The 18990-nt window shown below is 48.4% G+C and overlaps 1 protein-coding gene across 3 annotated transcripts in view; it reads right to left on the bottom strand.

Moving 5' to 3' along the window:
* The window catches only part of SH2B3 (SH2B adaptor protein 3), a 75776-nt gene that overhangs the window by 7744 nt on the left and 49042 nt on the right, over positions 1-18990 (bottom strand). For all 3 annotated transcript variants that reach the window (XM_083629458.1, XM_083629459.1, XM_083629460.1), the window contains exons 3-4: positions 5512-5622; positions 4235-4326 (exon numbers count right to left, since the gene is read on the bottom strand). In XM_083629458.1, coding sequence (XP_083485584.1) covers positions 4235-4326; positions 5512-5622 — 203 coding nt within the window. The remainder of the gene's footprint in view (positions 1-4234; positions 4327-5511; positions 5623-18990) is intronic.

The raw sequence follows: 18990 nt of genomic DNA, 5'->3' as shown, positions 1-18990 counted from the left end.
GCGCACGGAAACGCCATTTTACCTTCCCGCCGGAGCGGTACCTATTTATCTACTTGCACTTTGACGTGCTTTCAAACTGCTAGGTTGGCAGGAGCAGGGACCAAGCCACTGGAGCTCACCCCGTCGCAGGGATTCGAACCGCCAACCTTCTGATCGGCAAGCCCTAGGCTCTGTGGTTTAACCCACACCGCATCCCTTTGCTGGCACTATACTTTAAAGGAAAGAGACTTTTTTGAATGCCTTTGTAAGCAAGCCTATAAGATGAAGGAAAACACATTGGACAGAAGGGTTGGAGTGGAAATGGGTTTTGCAATATGAGGTTCCATAGGTGAGATCACATGCATCCTTACTACTGTCGAATCGTAATACTTTTAATATAGTTTTTATAGGAAACATAGTCAGCAAATACATGGAACATCCAGGCAAATGAAGCCACGTTGCAAAAGCCATCAATACACGGCTCCTGCCAGGCCTGAGGTGCAGGGCCAGCAAAGAGGCCAGATTTAGTGGCCCTGCTCACTCTGCAAAGGATGCCATGAGCTTGGGGCTAGCCGCAGACTTGAGGAGGGGTTGGGACCACATCGCTAAGCCTTCTCCTGAGTCCAAGGCAGGGGCCATTCACAGGGTTCTCCCTTGCCAACGACTTGCCTCAAAAACTAGCCTTAACCCTCTCAACCAACACCTGGAGTTGGTTACAAAACTCTTTCTTCCTATACAAATCACTTGAAAATTGCTGACCACCTATTGATTTGTCTGCTTGTCGTAGCAATCATGACATGCTGTTGTAGACGTAGGATTATTATTGCTTTCATCATTGCTCCTGTTATTTATTACTTCGTATTTTATTGCATTCCCATTTTAGTTCTGTAGAACGCAATGGAAAATACTGTGATAAATAACAAAATGCAAGGCAAGAAATAGAAGCAGCAATAAAAATGCAATCAAAACGACTATTTCATGCGCTGCTCCCACCATTCTTCAAATACACTGTGCAGCTTGCGGGCCACCGGTGGTCCCCAGACCAGAATTTGGGAACCCCTGCCTTGAGAATTAACCTTTGGAGGAGGAAGAGAACTGTTGGCATTACAGGCTTATTCACACGTTGCACTGAACACAGGTCCAAGTTGCCTGGTGCATGAGCAGGTGTTTGTGTGAAAGAGATTTGTGCAGCACAATTATTTGGGCACACACAGATTACCGTATTTTTCACCCTATAGGACGCACCGGCCCATAGGACGCACCTAGATTTTTTTTTGGGGGGGGGGGTGGAAATAAAGGGGAAAAAAATTATTCCCCCCCCCCGGCGTGGGGCTGGGGCGGGGGAAGCCCGAGCTTCCCCCGACCCCAGCTCCCAGAACAGGAAGCTCTCCGCAAGCCCGAGCTTCCCCCTCTCCCAGCCCCCAGAACGGGACCCAGAGCGATGCCAAAGCTGCGCGCAGCTTTGGCATCGCTCTGGGAGCTTGCGGGGCTGGGGGAGGGGGAAGCCCTCCGCCAGCCTCCAAACCAGGTCGGGAGACAGCGGGATGGCGCGCTGCGCCTCCCAGCTGTCCCCGGAGCTTGCGGGGCTGGCGGCGGGGAGAAGCACGCGTCTCCCCGCCGTCAGCCTCCAAACCACATCGGGAGACAGCGAGATGGCGGCGTTCCGCCTCCCCGCTGTCCCCCGACCTTGTGGGGCTGGCGCTGCGGCTCTCCTGAAGCCTGGAGAGCGAGAGGGGTCGGTGCGCACCGACCCCTCTCGCTCTCCAGGCTTCAGCGAAAGCCTGCATTCGCCCCATAGGACGCACACACATTTCCCCTTCATTTTTGGAGGGGAAAAAGTGCGTCCTATAGGGCGAAAAATACGGTACATGCTCAGATGTCACCCAGGTTGTCTTCACACACCCCCCCCCCCACTTACCAAGTGGCCTGGCACTAGTGACAAGTTTGGGACCTGATTTCCTGGCACATTTATGCTACTCCTGATCAAACACCCAGTGTTAACGTAGCCATTTTATACTCCGAAAAAGGGGCATGGAACCTTGGAGAAAAGCAGGCAGCTTGGTTTTGGACACAGGCAGTTCAGTTGCCACCCAGCACTGCTGCTACAAGAAGGTCAAAAAGGAGTCTGAAATTCGGTGGAGGGTGTGTGTGTGTGTGTGTGTGTGTGTGAATGGAAGGAATCACAGTATGGCTCTCTGCAAATCACAATACCACTTCTTGCCCCTGGCAGATTTCAGTAAGAGGAAGCCCCAAGAGGAAGTGGGACGTCTTTGAAAGAAGTACATTTTCCAAGAGGCGTGAGAGAGAGACTGGCCTTGCATCCACTTGGGGATCCCACACTCTGACTTGGGAAGGACCTTAAACCCCCAGATACACGAGAGGAAGTTCTTGCTTCCTACGGACTCCAGGGCTTAAAACAAATTTCCCAAGCCAAGCAGAAGAGAAGGTGCAGAAAGGACATGGATTCTGCAGTCAAAGTAATAATAATAATAATTTATTACTTATACCCTGCCCATCCGGCTGGGTATCCCCAGCCACTCTGGGCGGCTTCCAACAAGAGATTAAAAATGCATTAAAACATCAGTCATTAAAAACTTCCCTAAACAGGGCTGCCTTCAGATGTCTTCTAAACATCAGATAATTGTTTATTTCTTTGACATCTGGTGGGAGGGAGTTCCACAGGGCGGGCGCCACTACTGAGAAGGCCCTCTGCCTGGTTCCCTGTAACCTCACTTCTTGCAAGGAGGGAACAGCCAGAAGGCCCTCGGCGCTGGATCTCAGTGTCTGAGCTGAACGATGGGGGTGGAGACGCTCCTTCAGGTATACAGGACCGAGGCCGTTTAGGGCTTTAAAGGTCAGCACCAACACTTTGAATTGTGCTCGGAAACGTACTGGGAGCCAATGCAGATCTTTCAGGACCGGTGTTATGTGGTCCCGGCGGCTGCTCCCAGTCACCAGTCTAGCTGCTGCATTCTGGATTAATTGCAGTTTCCGGGTCACCTTCAAAGGTAGCCCCACGTAGAGAGCATTGCAGTAGTCTAAGTGGGAGATAACTAGAGCATGCATCTAGTGTAGACCTGATAGAATATACCTGATAGAAGTCCTTTTTACTGAATTAACAATCTATAGCCTTTTAAACTGTGCTATATTGTATTTGTTTGTTATGAAGGTACGTATTTTTGTGTTTTTATATTGTCAACTATTCTGTCGCTGGCAATCTCATTTGGCACCTTCTCCCCGCTTTAGAAATTTTAGTACTTATCAGTCACACACTTCAAAGCCAATATTTGGAGACATAGGGCCGAGAAACTTTAAAAACAAAAGGTTCAGAAATAAAGATTGAATTCCTCAACCGATACGTCAATCTTCAGCTTTCCTGCATTGTCCCACACGGCTTTCTTTCAGGTGTGGCTATTTTCATCACAGAAGCCATTCTTACTCTGGGCATTTTCACCTCTAGGTCACTCTAGGCTATAGAGTACAGGAAATACCCAGTAAAGGAGGGTGTGGAGTTGGAAAAAGATTTTTTTAAAGGGCAATAAAAATGATAAAGATGATAGTATGAATCCCCCGTAAGGAAAGCCTGCCGTGTCTGGGGCTTTAGAGAAAAGGTGAGGAACAGGAGACAGTATAGAAGTTTATAAAATTATGCCTGGCATGGGGAGAGTGGATAGACTAAGTTTTTCTCACTCCTAACTCTAGAATTCGTGGGCAACCCATCAGGCTGAATGTTGGAAGTTTCAGGATAGGCTTTTGTTTATTTAAAGAAGCAGGTTTCTAACCCTCATGAGGTGCTGAGAAAACTGGGGGTGGGGAAACATTCCTACGCACTTCCCTGTCTTCCAATCCCTTCTGTCCAGAGCTCGATTTGGACCAGCCCTGGAACCACTTTTTAGGGCCTAGATTACGGCCTGCAATACATGAAGCAAAAGTCAACGCGGGAGACTCTGAGCATGTGAACCTGGATCCGCACCGCGCAATAAAGGGAGAAAGAAAATCTGCGCCAGGAAAAGGTGGACCCTGTAACCATCTTAGTCTGCATTTTAAAAGATAGTCGTGTCTAATTCAGTCTGCATCTGCTAATCAAGGCAGCCAAATGCCTCCCTTGCTTCAGATATTCCACAAGGAATCGCTGTACAAATTCAAGCTTATCTTCCAGCCATGGGGACTAGAAATCCTCTTTTTTTAAAAAACAAACACCTGGAGAACTGCATCACACAGCCCTGGCACAGAGAGTAGTGGGGCAATAACTCACCCTCGATGGAGACACTCTTTAATTTCACACATCCAGGAACGCAGTTGCTGGTCATCTCCAGCCTCAAATACAAGATCCATGGAGGTGTTTACCTGTGGCAGGGGGAGAGAAAAAGAAGATAAACACTGGGAGTTCTTCATAACACTGAGGCAATGCTGTCTAGGTTCAGATCGTCTTTAAAACCCCATGGGATATCCACACCCTTTAATTAATTTCATAAAATGTATGTCAGTATGCATATATACTAACAGTAACACCTTCAGCTTGGCCTAGTAGCAAACTGGCATCCAGTGAAGATCTCAGAGCACAGGAGTTATATACTGCCCAGGAATAATAATAAATTATTATTATTATTATTATTATTATTATTATTATTATTATTTACTTATACCCCGCCCATCTGGCTGGGTTTCCCCAGCCACTCTAGGTGGCTTCCAACAGGAGATTAAAAATACATTAAAACATCAGTCATTAAAAACCTCCCTAAACAGGGCTGCCTTCAGATGTCTTCTAAACGTCATATATTGTTTATTTCTTTGACATCTGATGGGAGGGTGTTCCACAGGGCAGGTGCCACTACCGAGAAGGCCCTCTGCCTGGTTCGCTGTAACCTCACTTCTTGCAGGGAGGAAACTGCCAGAAGGCCCTCGGTGCTGGACCTCAGTGTCCGGGCTGAACGATGGGGGTGGAGACGCTCCTTCAGGTATACTGGGCCGAGGCTGTTGAGGGCTTTAAAGGTCAGCACAAACACTTTGAATTGTGCTCGGAAACGTACTGGGAGCCAATGTAGGTCTTTCAAGACCAGTGTTATGTGGTCTCGGCAGCCACTCCCAGTCACTGTATAGCTGTGCATTCTGGATTAGTTGTAGTTTCCAGGTAACCTTCAAAGGTAGCCCCACGTAGAGCGCATTGCAGTAGTCCAAGCGGGAGATAACTAGAGCATGCACCACTCTGGCGAGACAGTCTGTGGGCAGGTGGGGTCTCAGCCTGTGTACCAAATGGAGCTGGTAGACAGCTGCCCTGACACAGAATTGACCTGCGCCTCCATGGACAGCTGTGAGTCCAAAATGACTCCCAAGCGGCACACATGGTCCTTCAGGGGCACAGTTACCCCATTCAAGGCTAGGGAGTCCCCCACACCTGCCTGCTCCCTGTCCCCCCAAAACAGTACTTCTGTCTTATCAGGATTCAACCTCAATCTGTTAGCCACCATCCATCCTCCAGCTGCCCCTGAAGGGTCCCTCCCTCCCATAAGTGCAGCAGCTGCAAAAGGATACCTTCAGCATCTTGAGGACAAAGGTGTCTGTGTGGTCCGGCATCTCCAGACGAGTGCAGGGACGGATTTCTTGGATCTCTGAGCAGGTGGTCTGCAGCTTTGGCTTCGAACTCTGCGGAGAGAGGCAGGAGAAGCAGCCGCGGTGAGTCCGCGCACTGTCTACACCAGCGAGGCATCCCTCAGAGGATCTGGACTACGGGTAGAGCCGAACCGTACATTGAAAGGCACATCAAATGCACATTCAAAACACATCTTGCCCCCAAAGAATCCTGGGAACTGTAGGGTGCAGGGAATTGGTCTGCGAGGGGGCAACTGCAGTTCCCAGAATTCTTTTTTTGGGGGGGTCATGTGCTTTGGAAGTGCACTGTGGATCAGCCCTGCACCTCCTGCCTAGTGAAAGCTATAGTCAAAAACATCTGGAACATTCCCAGGTTGGAGAAGCAGAGATCGTGTCCTAGGAGTCCAAAAAAATTGGATCTAACATTTAGGGTTTATTATTTGATTCGTTCAAGTATTTGTTTGCTTCTGGTTATGTGGGCATCTCAATGAAAATTGCTAGAGGAGTCAGGTACACTCTTCAAAAGCATCCTTAGAATATCATAAAAGGCTGGCGGCAGCAGCCAGGAGACAAAAAAACATTTTCAGCAGGTATTGGAAGTGCTTCACCATTTGCACATGCCTTATTTTGGATGGGGAGTTAAGGAAATAAGGCTCACACACACTACCCACCTTGATCCTGCTAGATTGGATCAAAATGTCTAGCTTTCTGTCTCTGAGAGATGCCAACAGACTGTCTCTGGCAGGACAAAAGAAAGGCAGAAATCTGGCAGCATCGTTGCAACTCCCCCTTCCTGTGGTTTCCAATAACTGGTGGGAATTCAGAAGCTTTGTTGCCTCCTCCATGAACCTCTGCAATCCACATTTTAAACCATCAGAGTCGGTGGCTCCCCCACCTTCTCCTGTCAATGGTTCTCCAAGTGAGCAAGGAGAAGTGAATCCACAGCAGTTTCCACTCCCTTCCTCTGACACAGGGCAATGAAGGCAGGGTGCTGGGAACAAAACCCCGGCTGCAACCTGTCGTTGAGATTCCCACATTGCAGGGGGTTGGAATAGATGACCCTTGGGGTCCTTTTCCACGATTCTACAATTCTATGAAATACAAAACTGGGTCTTGAGCCTAGAGGGGGAAAACAGCAAGGGAAGGAATAGGAGCTTCCCACTCTGCAAGGCAAGGGAAGGGCGAAAGGAAGCAGCTCTGATTTTTGGATTTCTGGACCAGCCACCTCTGCCCCAGTGACAAGTTCCGCACACCAGATTTCCCCTGGCCAGGATCCTGGCGAATGCAGAGTACAGTGGTACCTCGGGTTACATACGCTTCAGGTTACAGACTCCGCTAACCCAGAAATAGTACCTCGGGTTAAGAACTTTGCTTCAGGATGAGAACAGAAATCGTGCTCCAGCGGCACGGCAGCAGCAGGAGGCCCCATTAGCTAAAGTGGTGCTTCAGGTTAAGAACAGTTTCAGGTTAAGAACGGACCTCTGAAACGAATTAAGAACTTAACCCGAGGTACCACTGTACACGCGGGAGGTGCTGTGGGTTAAACCACAGAGCCTAGGGCTTGCTGATCAGAAGGTCGGTGGTTCGAATCCCCGCGACGGGGTGAGCTCCCGTTGCTCGGTCCCAGCTCCTGCCAACCTGGCAGTTTGAAAGCATGTCGAAGTGCAAGTAGATAAATAGGTACCGCTCCGGCGGGAAGGTAAACGGCGTTTCCGTGGGCTGTTCTGGTTCGCCAGAAGCGGCTTAGTCCTGCTGGCCACATGACCCGGAAGCTGTATGCCGGCTCCCTCGGCCAATAAAGTGAGATGAGTGCCGCAACCCCGGAGTTGGTCACAACTGGACCTACCAGTAATGGTCAGGGGTCCCTTTATCTTTACCACTGTACACAGATTCCATCCGTCATTCCATCCTCTGTTTAAAAGCTACCCCAGAATTCAGCTGCCTCTGTGGCTCAGCCTTTCCGGGGCCAAAGTCCCAAGCAATGATGACATGTATCTCTCACTGTAAAAAGTAGAAGGACCACAGTTTCTGGGCTGTTCAGACCCCAAGGGGTTTTGACAGTGGCCGAATGGGTGGAGAAGCCACCTGGGGAGGAAGGCAGAGATCAAGACATCCCTCCTTCCACCCTGATTTCTGACACCACCACTGTGAGATACTCTGGGTGGAGAATCATGGTGAATTTGCATTCGCCCAAACAGCTGAAAGCGGCCAGGGATTTGACCAAATAAAACATGCTAAGGGTGTTTCCTTAGTGGGAGCAAATGGTTGGGAGGTGGGCAGGAATAGGAATGTCTGGAGGGGAAACTTTTGATGAAGAGGGAGAGGAAAAGAAAGCTAGGGCAGTATAGTGGTTAGAGTGTTGGACCAGGACTGGGAGAGACCAGGGTTCAAATTCCTTAGTTGGCCATAAAGATCGCTTGGTGACTTTGGGCCACTCACTGCCTCTCTCAGTCTAAGCTAGGACATAAATGAAATAAATGATAACAAATAAATAAAGTTACAGATAGGTAGCCGTGTTGGTCTGCCATAGTCAAAACAAAAAAATTTTTTTCTTTCCAGTAGCACCTTAAAGACCAACTAAGTTAGTTCTTGGTATGAGCTTTCGTGTGCATGCACACTTCGTCAGATACCATCTGACGAAGTGTGCATGCACACGAAAGCTCATACCAAGAACTAACTTAGTTGGTCTTTAAGGTGCTACTGGAAAGAAAAATAAATAAAGCAGCAGTTTAAGAACAGAGAGACGGAACCAGAGCGAGAATTAAGAGCTTAAAGCAGCAAGTGAGTATCCTGTTGCCTTCTAGGTCATGGTAGGCAAACTAAGGCCTGGGGGCCGGATGCGGCCCAATCACCTTCTCAATCCGACCCGCGGACAGTCAAGGAAACAGTGTTTTTGCATGAGTAGAAAGTGTCCTTTTATTTAAAATGCATCTCTGGGTTATTTGTGGGGCATAGGAATTCGTTCATTTTTCTCCTCCAGAATATAGTCTGGCCCCCCACAAGGTCTGAGGGACAGTGGACTGGTCCCCTGCTGAAAAAGTTTGCTGACCCCTGGTCTAGGTGGGGTTGTACTCCAACTCCCATCAGCCCCGCTCAGAGCTGCCAAGGATGATGGGAGACGTAGTCCGTCAATCCCTGAAAAGCCACAGGTTGCCCATCCTTGAGCCACAGATTGAAGAAAACAAAATGTCCTGGGTGACTTCATGGTAACAGATACCTGGCTGTATCTATACCAATGAAAGATGAATTCAACAAGCTTGTATAAATGATGCAAATGATTCCCCCCCCCTGCATAATTTTAATCTACTCATGCTCCCAAGGCAGCCCCCAAATCTTGCCTGCTAGAAATTCCAGACCCTCCAAGTGCCCCTATTTTCCAGGGCCAGCATTCACCCGGTGCTATACCAGCTGCACTGGCTCCCGGTGGAGTACAGGGTCAGATTTAAGGTGCTGGTTTTAACCTTTAAAGCCCTACACGGCCTAGGACCCTCGTACCTACGGGACTGCCTCTCCTGGTATGCCCCACAGAGGACCTTACGGTCTTCAAACAAAAACATATTGGCGGTCCCAGGCCACAGGGAGGTTAGGCTGGCCTCAACCAGAGCCAAGGCTTTTTCGGCTGTGGCTCCGGTCTGATGGACCGCTCTGTCCCAAGAGACTAGGGCCCTGCAGGACTTGACATCTTTCCGCAGGGCCTGCAAGACAGAGCTGTTCCACAGCCTGACCCCCTCCTTTGGCAATCCTCACAGAACTCTAGCCCAATGGTTGCCATTAATCTGATTTGAACTGATTTTATAATGAAATGATTTTTGGAATGTTTTGCCAATTTACTGTTGTTAGCCGCTCTGAGCCCGGCTTCGGCTGGGGAGGGCGGGATAGAAATAAATTATTATTATTATTATTATTATTATTATTTACAGAAGCCATCCTGGTTTCTGATTTGATCCCATAATATCCCGCTTTTCCTTAGGACGTCCCTATTTTCATAGGAGGGTATGGAGTTACGTGATCGCCGAGCCAAGGGGATAAGAAACTATACAACCTTTAGAAGACATCTGAAGGCAGCCCTGTAGAGGGAAGCTTTTAAAAACGTTTAATGTTTTATTATCTTTTTATATATGGTGGAAGCCACCCAGAGTGGCTGGGGAAACCAGAAGCAAACCCCATATGGGCCAGGTAACAACGTCAACAACAACAGTAGTAATAATAATAATAATAATAATAATAATAATAATAATAGAATAGGACGCCCCTGTTTTCATCAGACAAATGTTGGAAGGTGTGCCATTCAGAATCCGGATTAGACCACTCCAGCTTTGAGATTACACCTAGTAACCCAGATTGCTTTAAAGCTCACCCTTCTCCGCTGTCAAGAGGACTAGAACCTTGGAACTTAAACAGATGTATTTTCGGCAGAGAACCTCACTGTATTCAGTGACCGCTTCCACTTCCCGTTCTCCCTTGACGTGACGGAAAAGCACAGAAAGCTCCTGACGGGTGGAAAAGATTCCATAAGGTGCCCGTTATGTCCGTATGGGTCATACGGACCGCAGGGGGTGTGCATTCTTGCCCCTCCCACCCTGCTCCCGAAATGCCACCTTCCCTGGTAATTATGCCACCCCAAGAAACCAGGAGGGGAAAATGAGACAACAGCTGGGACCAGTTCCCCCAACTGAGGCAGCAGGACTGGCACAAAAAGGGTCGGATTCTGAGAGCTGGCGTGAGGCGCGGGAATGCTGAGCCAATGCAGGAAGCCTGATGACGCAATCGGTTTACCAGACAGGCCGTTTCCATCCCCAGCTGATGGGCTGCTTGGATTTTTCCACAGGCCGAGAGCCTCAGAAATCCTCTTGGCCGAGAGGGGCGGCCGGCGTGACTCACTGGCATTAAGGAGCCATAAGCCACTCGGGGTCAGCGGTGTTAGCAGAGGGGCAGCAGGCACCCAACCAGCCAAACCCCAGGCCTGCTGGATGCTGGCAAAGCACCACCCTGCAAGGCTGTGGGGGGAAACAGGGGGCGGCCGGCTCTGCTGGAGGTTACACAAAGCAGCAACAAACTGAAAGAAAAACAACCCCGCAGCTGCTTGAGATTCCAGCATCTGTGAAACCGCCTGCAGATCGAGGGCTGCAGAAGTCATCCAGGAAATGGGAGGAAGACAGAGAGATGCCTCTTTCCCCAGGCGGAAGGCGCAAGGGAGCAGGAGGGGAGGCCAGCTTAAAAGGAGGGGGGCCCAGCAGGCACCCCGAAAAAAACAAACGCCCCATTCACATGTCCTGGAGTCAGTGCTGGGCCATCAGCTTCGCCCCTTCCCAAATGATATTCCCAAGGATGTTGAACATATGTATTAATCAACACACAAGAGCAGATCATTTAGAATCACAGAATCTTAAGAGTTGGGAGGGACCCAAGGGTCATCTAGTCCAACCCTCTGCAATGCAGGAATCTCAGCAGATGGCCAGCCAACCTCTGCTTAAAAACCTCCACGGAAGGAGAGTCCACAACCTTCTGAATGAGTCTGCCATTAGCTAAAGTGGTACCTCAGGTTAAGAACAGTTTCAGGTCAAGAACGGACCTCCGAACGAATTAATTACAGTGGTACCTCGGGTTACATACGCTTCAGGTTACATACACTTCAGGTTACGGACTCCGCTAACCCAGAAATATTGCTTCAGGTTAAGAACTTTGCTTTAGGATGAGAACAGAAATTGTGCTTTGGCAGTGCGGCGGCAGCAGGAGGCCCCATTAGCTAAAGTGGTGCTTCAGGTTAAGAACAGTTTCAGGTTAAGTACGGACCTCCGGAACGAATTAAGTACTTAACCCGAGATACCACTGTACTTAACCCGAGGTAAAGGTAAAGGGACCCCTGACCATTAGGTCCAGTCGTGACTGACTCTGGGGTTGCGGCGCTCATCTCGCTTTATTGGCCGAGGGAGCCGGCGTACAGCTTCCGGGTCATGTGGCCAGCATGACTAAGCCGCTTCTGGCGAACCAGAGCAGCGCACGGAAACGCCGTTTACTTTCCCACCGGGGCGGTACCTATGGATCTACTTGCACTCTGACGTGCTTTCGAACTGCTAGGTTGGCAGGAGCAGGGACCGAGCAACGGGCGCTCACCCCGTCGCGGGGATTCGAACTGCCGACCTTCTGATCAGCAAGTCCTAGGCTCTGTGGTTTAACCCACAGCACCACCCGCGTCCCGTAACCCGAGGTACCACAATAATAATAATAATAATAATAATAATAATAATAATAATAATAATAATAATTCATCATTAATAGCAGCAACAATACCACCTTCCAGGTACTGGGCAAGTTAGTGGCGGTCCTGGGGGGGGAGGTGGGGGGAGGAGGAGGACAATCGGATTTCCTTGTTGCTGTGGAAGGGGATGTGGCCGAGACTCCCAAAATATCTCTGCTCTCTCGGCTATTCGGGGGTGGGGGCAGGGAATCCGCTTCTGCTTTCCATCTATGTCATGCTGTTTTTGTTCCCAGTTTTGCAGCCTTCTGAGGTTTGTGGGTTGGTGAGTCACTGCCCCTTTTGTAATCCGGAGCCAAATGCAGCAGCAGCAACTGGGAAGGGGCTCCGAATGGTCAGCTCGCTTTGGTCAGGAAGGTGGGGTAGGCATCGCTCAACAGCACTGCCTATTATAATATATGCCATTTAACATCTACAGGAAACCGCTGCGCGGGGGCATTCGGAGCTCTGTAGTACGTTGTCAGCGATATGCCGACGACACACAGCTCTGCTTCTCGTTTTCATCTGCAGGTGAGGCAGTGGAAGTGCTGGACTGCTGTCTTGCCTCGGTAGTGGACTGGATGAGAGCCAACAAACTGAAGCTCAATCCAGATAAGACAGAAATATATTTAAAATTAAAATTAAAAAAATGTCCAGTAGCACCTTAAAGGTAAAGGGACCCCTGACCATTAGGTCCAGTCGTGACCGACTCTGGGGTTGCGGTGCTCATCTCGCTTTATTGGCCAAGGGAGCCGGCATATAGCTTCCGGGTCATGTGGCCAGCATGACTAAGCCGCTTCTGGTGAACCAGAGCAGCGCACGGAAATGCCGTTTATCTTCCTGCCAGAGCAGTACCTATTTATCTACTTGCACTTTGACGTGCTTTCGAACTGCTAGGTTGGCAGAAACAGGGACCGAGCAACGGGAGCTCACCCCGTCGCGGGGATTCGAACCGCCGACCTTCTGATCGGCAAGTCCTAGGCTCTGTGGTTTAACCCACAGCACCACCCGCGTCCCAAGTAGCACCTTAGAGACCAACTAAGTTTGTTCTTGGTATGAGCTTTCGTGTGCATGCCTTATCTGAAGAAGTGTGCATACACACCAAAACTCATACCAATAACAAACTTAGTTGGTCTCTAAGGTGCTACTGGACAATTATTTTATTTTATTTTTAAATATATTTCTACTGTTATCAAGGCTCTAATAACCTCGAGGCTGGATTACTGCAACGCATTATGCACAGGGCTGCCTCTGAAGTCGGTTCAGAAACTTGCAACAGGTGCAGAATACGGTGACTAGGTTGGTAACCAGGCCATTCAGTTTGAACATATGGCACCGCTCCTGGCCCAACTGCACTGAATGTCAAATAGCTTCCAGGCCCAATTCAAAGTGCTGGTTTTGACCTATAAAGCCTTAAACGGGTCAGGACCGCAATACCTAAAGGACAGCCTCTCCTCATATAAACCATCCCAGACTCTCCATTCATCACCTGAGGCCCTTCTTCATGTACCTCCTCCATGAGAGGTCCAGAGGACGGGAACATGAGAACGGGCCTTCTCTGTGGTGGCCCCCCATCTGTGGAATGCTCTCTTTAGGGATGTTCACCTGGTGCTTTCATTATATATCTTCAGGCGCCAGGCAGATACGTTCCTCTTCAGCCAGGCCTTGGGCTGATTAATATTCTACAGCTTTTTAAATGTGTTTTTGTGGGTGTGTTACTGTTTTGTTGCTTTCTGTGTTCACTGCAGTGGTACCTCAGGTTAAGTACTTAATTCGTTCCGGAGGTCCGTTCTTAACCTGAAATTGTTCTTAACCTGAAGCACCACTTTAGCTTAATGGGGCCTCCTGCTGCTGCTGCTGCTGCGCCGCCCGCCGGAGCACGATTTCTGTTCTCATCCTGAAACAAAGTTCTTAATCTGAAGCACTATTTCTGGGTTAGCGGAGTCTGTAACCTGAAGCGTCTGTAACCTGAGGTACCACTGTATTTATTTGCACTTCAATAATGATAACGATAATGACAATAATAAAATAATAATAATAATAATAATAATAATAATAATAATAATAATAATAATAATAATTTATTATTTATACCCCACCCATCTGGCTGGGTTTCCCCAGCAACTCTGGGCACCTTCCAAAAGAATATTAAAATACAATAACCTATTAAGCATTAAAAGTTTCCCTAAACAGGGCTGCCTATCTTATGTTTTTAATCTTGTGAACCACCTTTTGATGAAGAGCAGTATATGAATCAAATCAAATCAATCAAATCAATAAATTCCACCACATCCTCCGACACTTGTGGACAGCAGCATCACCATCCAGCCCCTCTCTGGGACCAGCCAGGTGTCTGAAGGCTCTCTGTACACCTTGGCCTTTTTCTTTGCCATGCCCAATAAGAACGACACCTGGGGTGACATGCTCTCGCCATGACACCCCAGGCGCACAGTGTGATGTCACTGCGTCACCTCAAGAATTGTCTGCATCAGACATTGGCCACATTCGGACCATACATTTAAAGCTCCACAATACAAAATTCACAGCTTCCCCCAAAGCATTCTGGGAGCTGTAGTTTGTTAAGAGGGCTGAAAGGAGGCCCCTTATTCCTCTCACAGAACAGTAATTCTGAGTGGTTTAACAACCAATCCCTCTTCCCAGGGAACTCTTAAGAAATTCATATTTTAGTCCCCACACTTTGGAACTCCCTGCCTATTGACACCAGGCAGGCACCTGCTAAAAACATTTTGAGTGGACAGGCTGCCTGGATATGTAGAATGCTGATACGCATCTAATCTGTTTTTAGTTTATCGTTGCATTTAATCATGACAGCAAATGTTTTATGTAGATGCTCGTAACTGTTTTCACTGATAATTTTATTGTTTTATTCTTTTCGCAAACTGCTTTGATGTTTTGTTTCGTACTGAAATTCTAGGACATAAGTAGATAACAGAAACTGTCCCGCCTACAGTTTGTACGATTGCACGAGGGTCGTTTTGACGCCAACACATCACTACAAAAACAGAAAGAAAAAACAAAACCTCTGTCTCCCCCCCCCCCCGCCAACATGCCCATCAGCTTTGCCCAAATTTGCTCTGCGGTTCCTCAGAATGCAGCACCAGGAACAGACAAAAGGCAGAGAAGCAGGGAGTGTTAGGAGACATTTGGTGGCGAGAGATAAAGAGGCAGGCAAGTCACCAGGCTCTGCAGCGAAATAGAACAGGGTGTCCTTTCAACACGTAAGACACAAACAGCACGCTCTTCGGAGGTCCCCCACCTCTGCAGGATCCAACCAGGTTTTTAAAAAATATATATAATTCTCAGTTTGCAGATGCTGAAATGCATTTGCCATAGAAAACGGATGGAAAAAATTCTTCCCCCCTCAACCCTTTGCAAAGACGGACGGTGGGGCGGCCGGGGGGGCGTCGGCAGGAGAGATAAAAACAACAAGGAGAAAGAATTATAAATTCCAAAAGCACAGAGAGCAGTGAAATACACAGAAGCTTCTGGGCAAATAAAAGTTATTAATTATACCCTGCCTGCTAATTTAGCAGGGTGGGAGTGGGGCAAATGGTGGCTATTCCAGCGGCGGACTTTGAAGTTAACAGAGTCTCCCAGATGGGATGCAATTATCTCCGTGACAATGCACTGCGAGACCCAGAGCAACTGCAGGAAGCCTGGATAATAGAAAACGTAATGAAATTTAACCTGCCAGACATCAGGGAAGGGCCTTTAGCTTCTGCGTTGCAAACAGAAGATCCCAACAACATCTCCTGGGAGGTCTGGGAGAGCCACTGCCAGCCAGAGTAGGCAATATTGAGCTAGGTGGGAGAATAAATTGGGAGCATACAGTGCTGACCACTGGGCTGCTGTCGAGGCAAAGTGTAGTTTAATGCCAGCAGCGCTCGATTACAGGAGCCCAGGCCCTTATCCAGGGTTTGTGTTTCCTGGGTTTTTGCCTAATTGCAGGAGCAGCAGAACACACCCTCTATGGCATATTAAATGGCAGAGACAGGAGAGGATTTCAGGTGGAGGGCTGGCTTGAGGAAGAGTGGACACCATGGCCTGTGTCCTTTTATAAATCAGTCAGCTAAAGGTTTAGCTGACGGAGAAGTAAATTATTTCTTAGGGGTCCAAGTTAGGGTCCAAGTTGCTGATATTTCAGAAAGCTGTACTGAGGCCTGTATGTTACTGACTTTCCTTCTGAGAGCGAGTGTCAACACGTAAAACTGCAAATCCGACCTTCGTTTCCGTTTTGAGCTTTTTGGCAAAGAAAGCAAACCTTATTTATACTGAAACTCAATTAGCAAGCAATTCATGTAGTAAGTGTACATGATTCATGTACTAAATATTCTCCCAGTTGGTTAGGAGCCCTAAAAATAAGGAAACCTGCCAGATCAGAGTTTGGAGCGGAGGACGGATCCTCAAGAGGCCACAGTCGAGTGCAGAAAGCAGAGTTGGTTCCACTATTTATGACAAAAAAAGGGTACAAAACCCCAAGCAGACACTTCCACAAAACGCCACCAGCTTCCACGGCACAAAACTTTCATTTCCTCTACCCCACAAGAGAAGTGGTTCAGTGAGGTTGAAGCGTTACTCAAAAGAGGATTCCCTTTGAGGCAGGGCCCATTCTGCTGCCTCTGGGATGCTGGCACCCTCTTGCTTCATCCGAAGGGTATCCCCCTCCCCAGGCAAGTAATCTCCCCGGGCTCCAGTGGGTGGAGCTCAAGAGTCTTTAAAAAATGCTGATTTAACTCAAGTCAGGATTAAATGGGTGGCACTGGGTTCTCACTGCAAGGGTATATGTCAGCGCGGGTGCACATGCTGCCATGTGCACAGCAAATTCTGAGAAGTCTGCCCTCGTTTGTTGCATTGTTAAAATAAAACTGTTAAAAGTTCAATGCATTCCAGAAATAAAACATATAGCATAAAAGAAGAGTAGAGCAATAGAAACATGCAGACAACTCTATGTATGTATCCAAAATGAGCAGGTAACAGCAAAGGTTGCTAGGTTCATAGCTGGGGCAATCAGATTAAGGGCCACTAACTGGACTGCTGATTCAGGACTTTAAATTGTGCTCTTATATCAAATTTCTTTTTCTTCATATACAGTGGTACCTCGGGTTAAGAACTTAATTCGTTCCGGAGGTTCGTACTTAACCTGAAACTGTTCTTAACCTGAAGCACCACTTTAGCTAATGGGGCCTCCCGCTGCCGCCGCTGCACGATTTCTGTTCTCATCCTGAAGCAAAGTTCTTAACCCAAAGTACTATTTCTGGGATAGCGGAGTCTGTAACCTCAAGCGTCTGTAACCCAAGTGTTATGTACTGAGTTGAATAGGATCCAAACTGCAGCAGTCTGATTGGTCCTAGAACAATAGGATCCAAAAGGCAGCAGTCTGATTGGTCCTAGAACAATAGGATTCAGAATGCAGCAGTCTGATTGGTCCTAGAACAATAGGATCCAAAAGGCAGCAGTCTGATTGGTCCTAGAACAATAGGATTCAGAATGCAGCAGTCTGATTGGTCCTAGAACAATGCAGCAGTATGATTGGTTGGCAGGATCCACCCAATCATGTTCCAGATAGAAGTGAATCCACAACCTGATTGGTTTACAGTAGAATTCCGGAATTAGCCAATCATGTGCAGCCCATTGTGTAAATAATGTATATAAAGCAGATACCTTGAGGGGACTTTCATTCATTCCTCCTCACCACTATGAGCTGAATAAAGAGCATGAAATCACTTTGCGACTCTGAGTATATTTCACCAAGGTACCACTGTACTGTAATGTTTTACTGTTGCTATGGTCATTGGCTAATGCAAATAAAGTTTTATCTTATCAGCTATGTATGCGTCCACCGCACCTTTCCTCCAAGGAAAGAAGAGCAAGCGTTCTTCATTTATATCCTAACAACAAGGTAGGTTAGGCTGGCCCAAGATTACCCGGCGAGCTTCTATGGCCAAGTGGGCAACTTGGGTCGCCCCAGTCCTAGCCTAACACTCTAAACACTGATGGCTCTGCTGTGGCTCCTGAGTACCGTTCACAACTCTGCTTCTTCATCTAGGGCAGACCCAAAATTCTACACCCCACTCTTCTCCTCCGCCTGCCGCTGGGAACTAGGACTGGGTTGCGTTAAGAATAGCTGCTGTGGTTAAGAAGAGCACAGCTGCTTCAATTGCCTGTACGGATTGCTCAGAGGAAGGGCAGTTTAGCGGTTCGCGCCTTGCACGTAGAAGGGTCCCAGGAGCCCAAGCAGGCAAGCAGGAGACCTCTTCAGGCATGGGACCCCATGGTGATTCGAACCACAGCCCCTGCAGAGGACTTGTGGGAGTCGTTGGGTGCAGGGATACCAAAGGCGTCAGAACAGCCAGTTCTAATGCTTTATTCTTACAGCAAATCAGGCTGCCAGGCCTAGCCTCCTCTTGCAGAGATGCAATACGGACACCGCAGCAAGGAAGCAAAATTGCACATATTCTTTATACACAAAGCAACATGCATCACACTGCCCAGGACCTCCCATCGCTCCACCTGCCCAAAGGAGGGCATAGGTGGCAAATACCCAATTATTACAGATAGCTCCCCTTTCTGGGCTTAGAGCCCAGCATCCCAAGCCCACAGATAAGGACAACATCAAAGCAAGCCAGTTAGCTTATATCCAAGCAACTGAATGTAAGCAGGCCTGAGCTCATTGCAGCTACAACAATTACCAATTCATTGTTAGGTTATCTTCGCTGCCAAGATGGTGTGAGTGGAACGTCTGGGACAGTTCACCTTTGGTTCAACACACAAGGAGCCCAGCTGGGGACATAGAAGAACCTGCTATAGGCCTAAGGCAGCCTGATGTTCTAGTCTTGCCCATACCCCCAACAACCGGCCCCCGCCGCCCCAAACCCTGCCCCAAACCCAGATTCCCCTCCTTTGCCTCTGAGACTTTTCTGGAACAAAGGCAGCACCTGATCCCTCTGTCAGCGGCTCTCAAGGGTCTCTTGCAGAAGCAGAGGCCTTTCTCAATACAGTGGTACCTCGGGTTACATAGGCTTCAGGTTACAGACTCCGCTAACCCAGAAATGGTTAAGAACTTTGCTTCAGGATGAGAACATAAACCGTGCTCTGGTGGCACAGCGGCAGCAGCAGGAGGCCCCATTAGCTAAAGTGGTGCTTCAGGTTAAGAGCAGTTTCAGGTT

This window comes from Podarcis filfolensis (genome assembly GCF_964270895.1).
Source record: "Podarcis filfolensis genome assembly, chromosome: 8".
NCBI classification, from domain to species: domain Eukaryota; kingdom Metazoa; phylum Chordata; class Lepidosauria; order Squamata; family Lacertidae; genus Podarcis; species Podarcis filfolensis.
The sequence above is the reverse complement of the archived record's forward strand: the minus strand, read 5'-3'. Positions and strand labels throughout refer to the sequence as shown.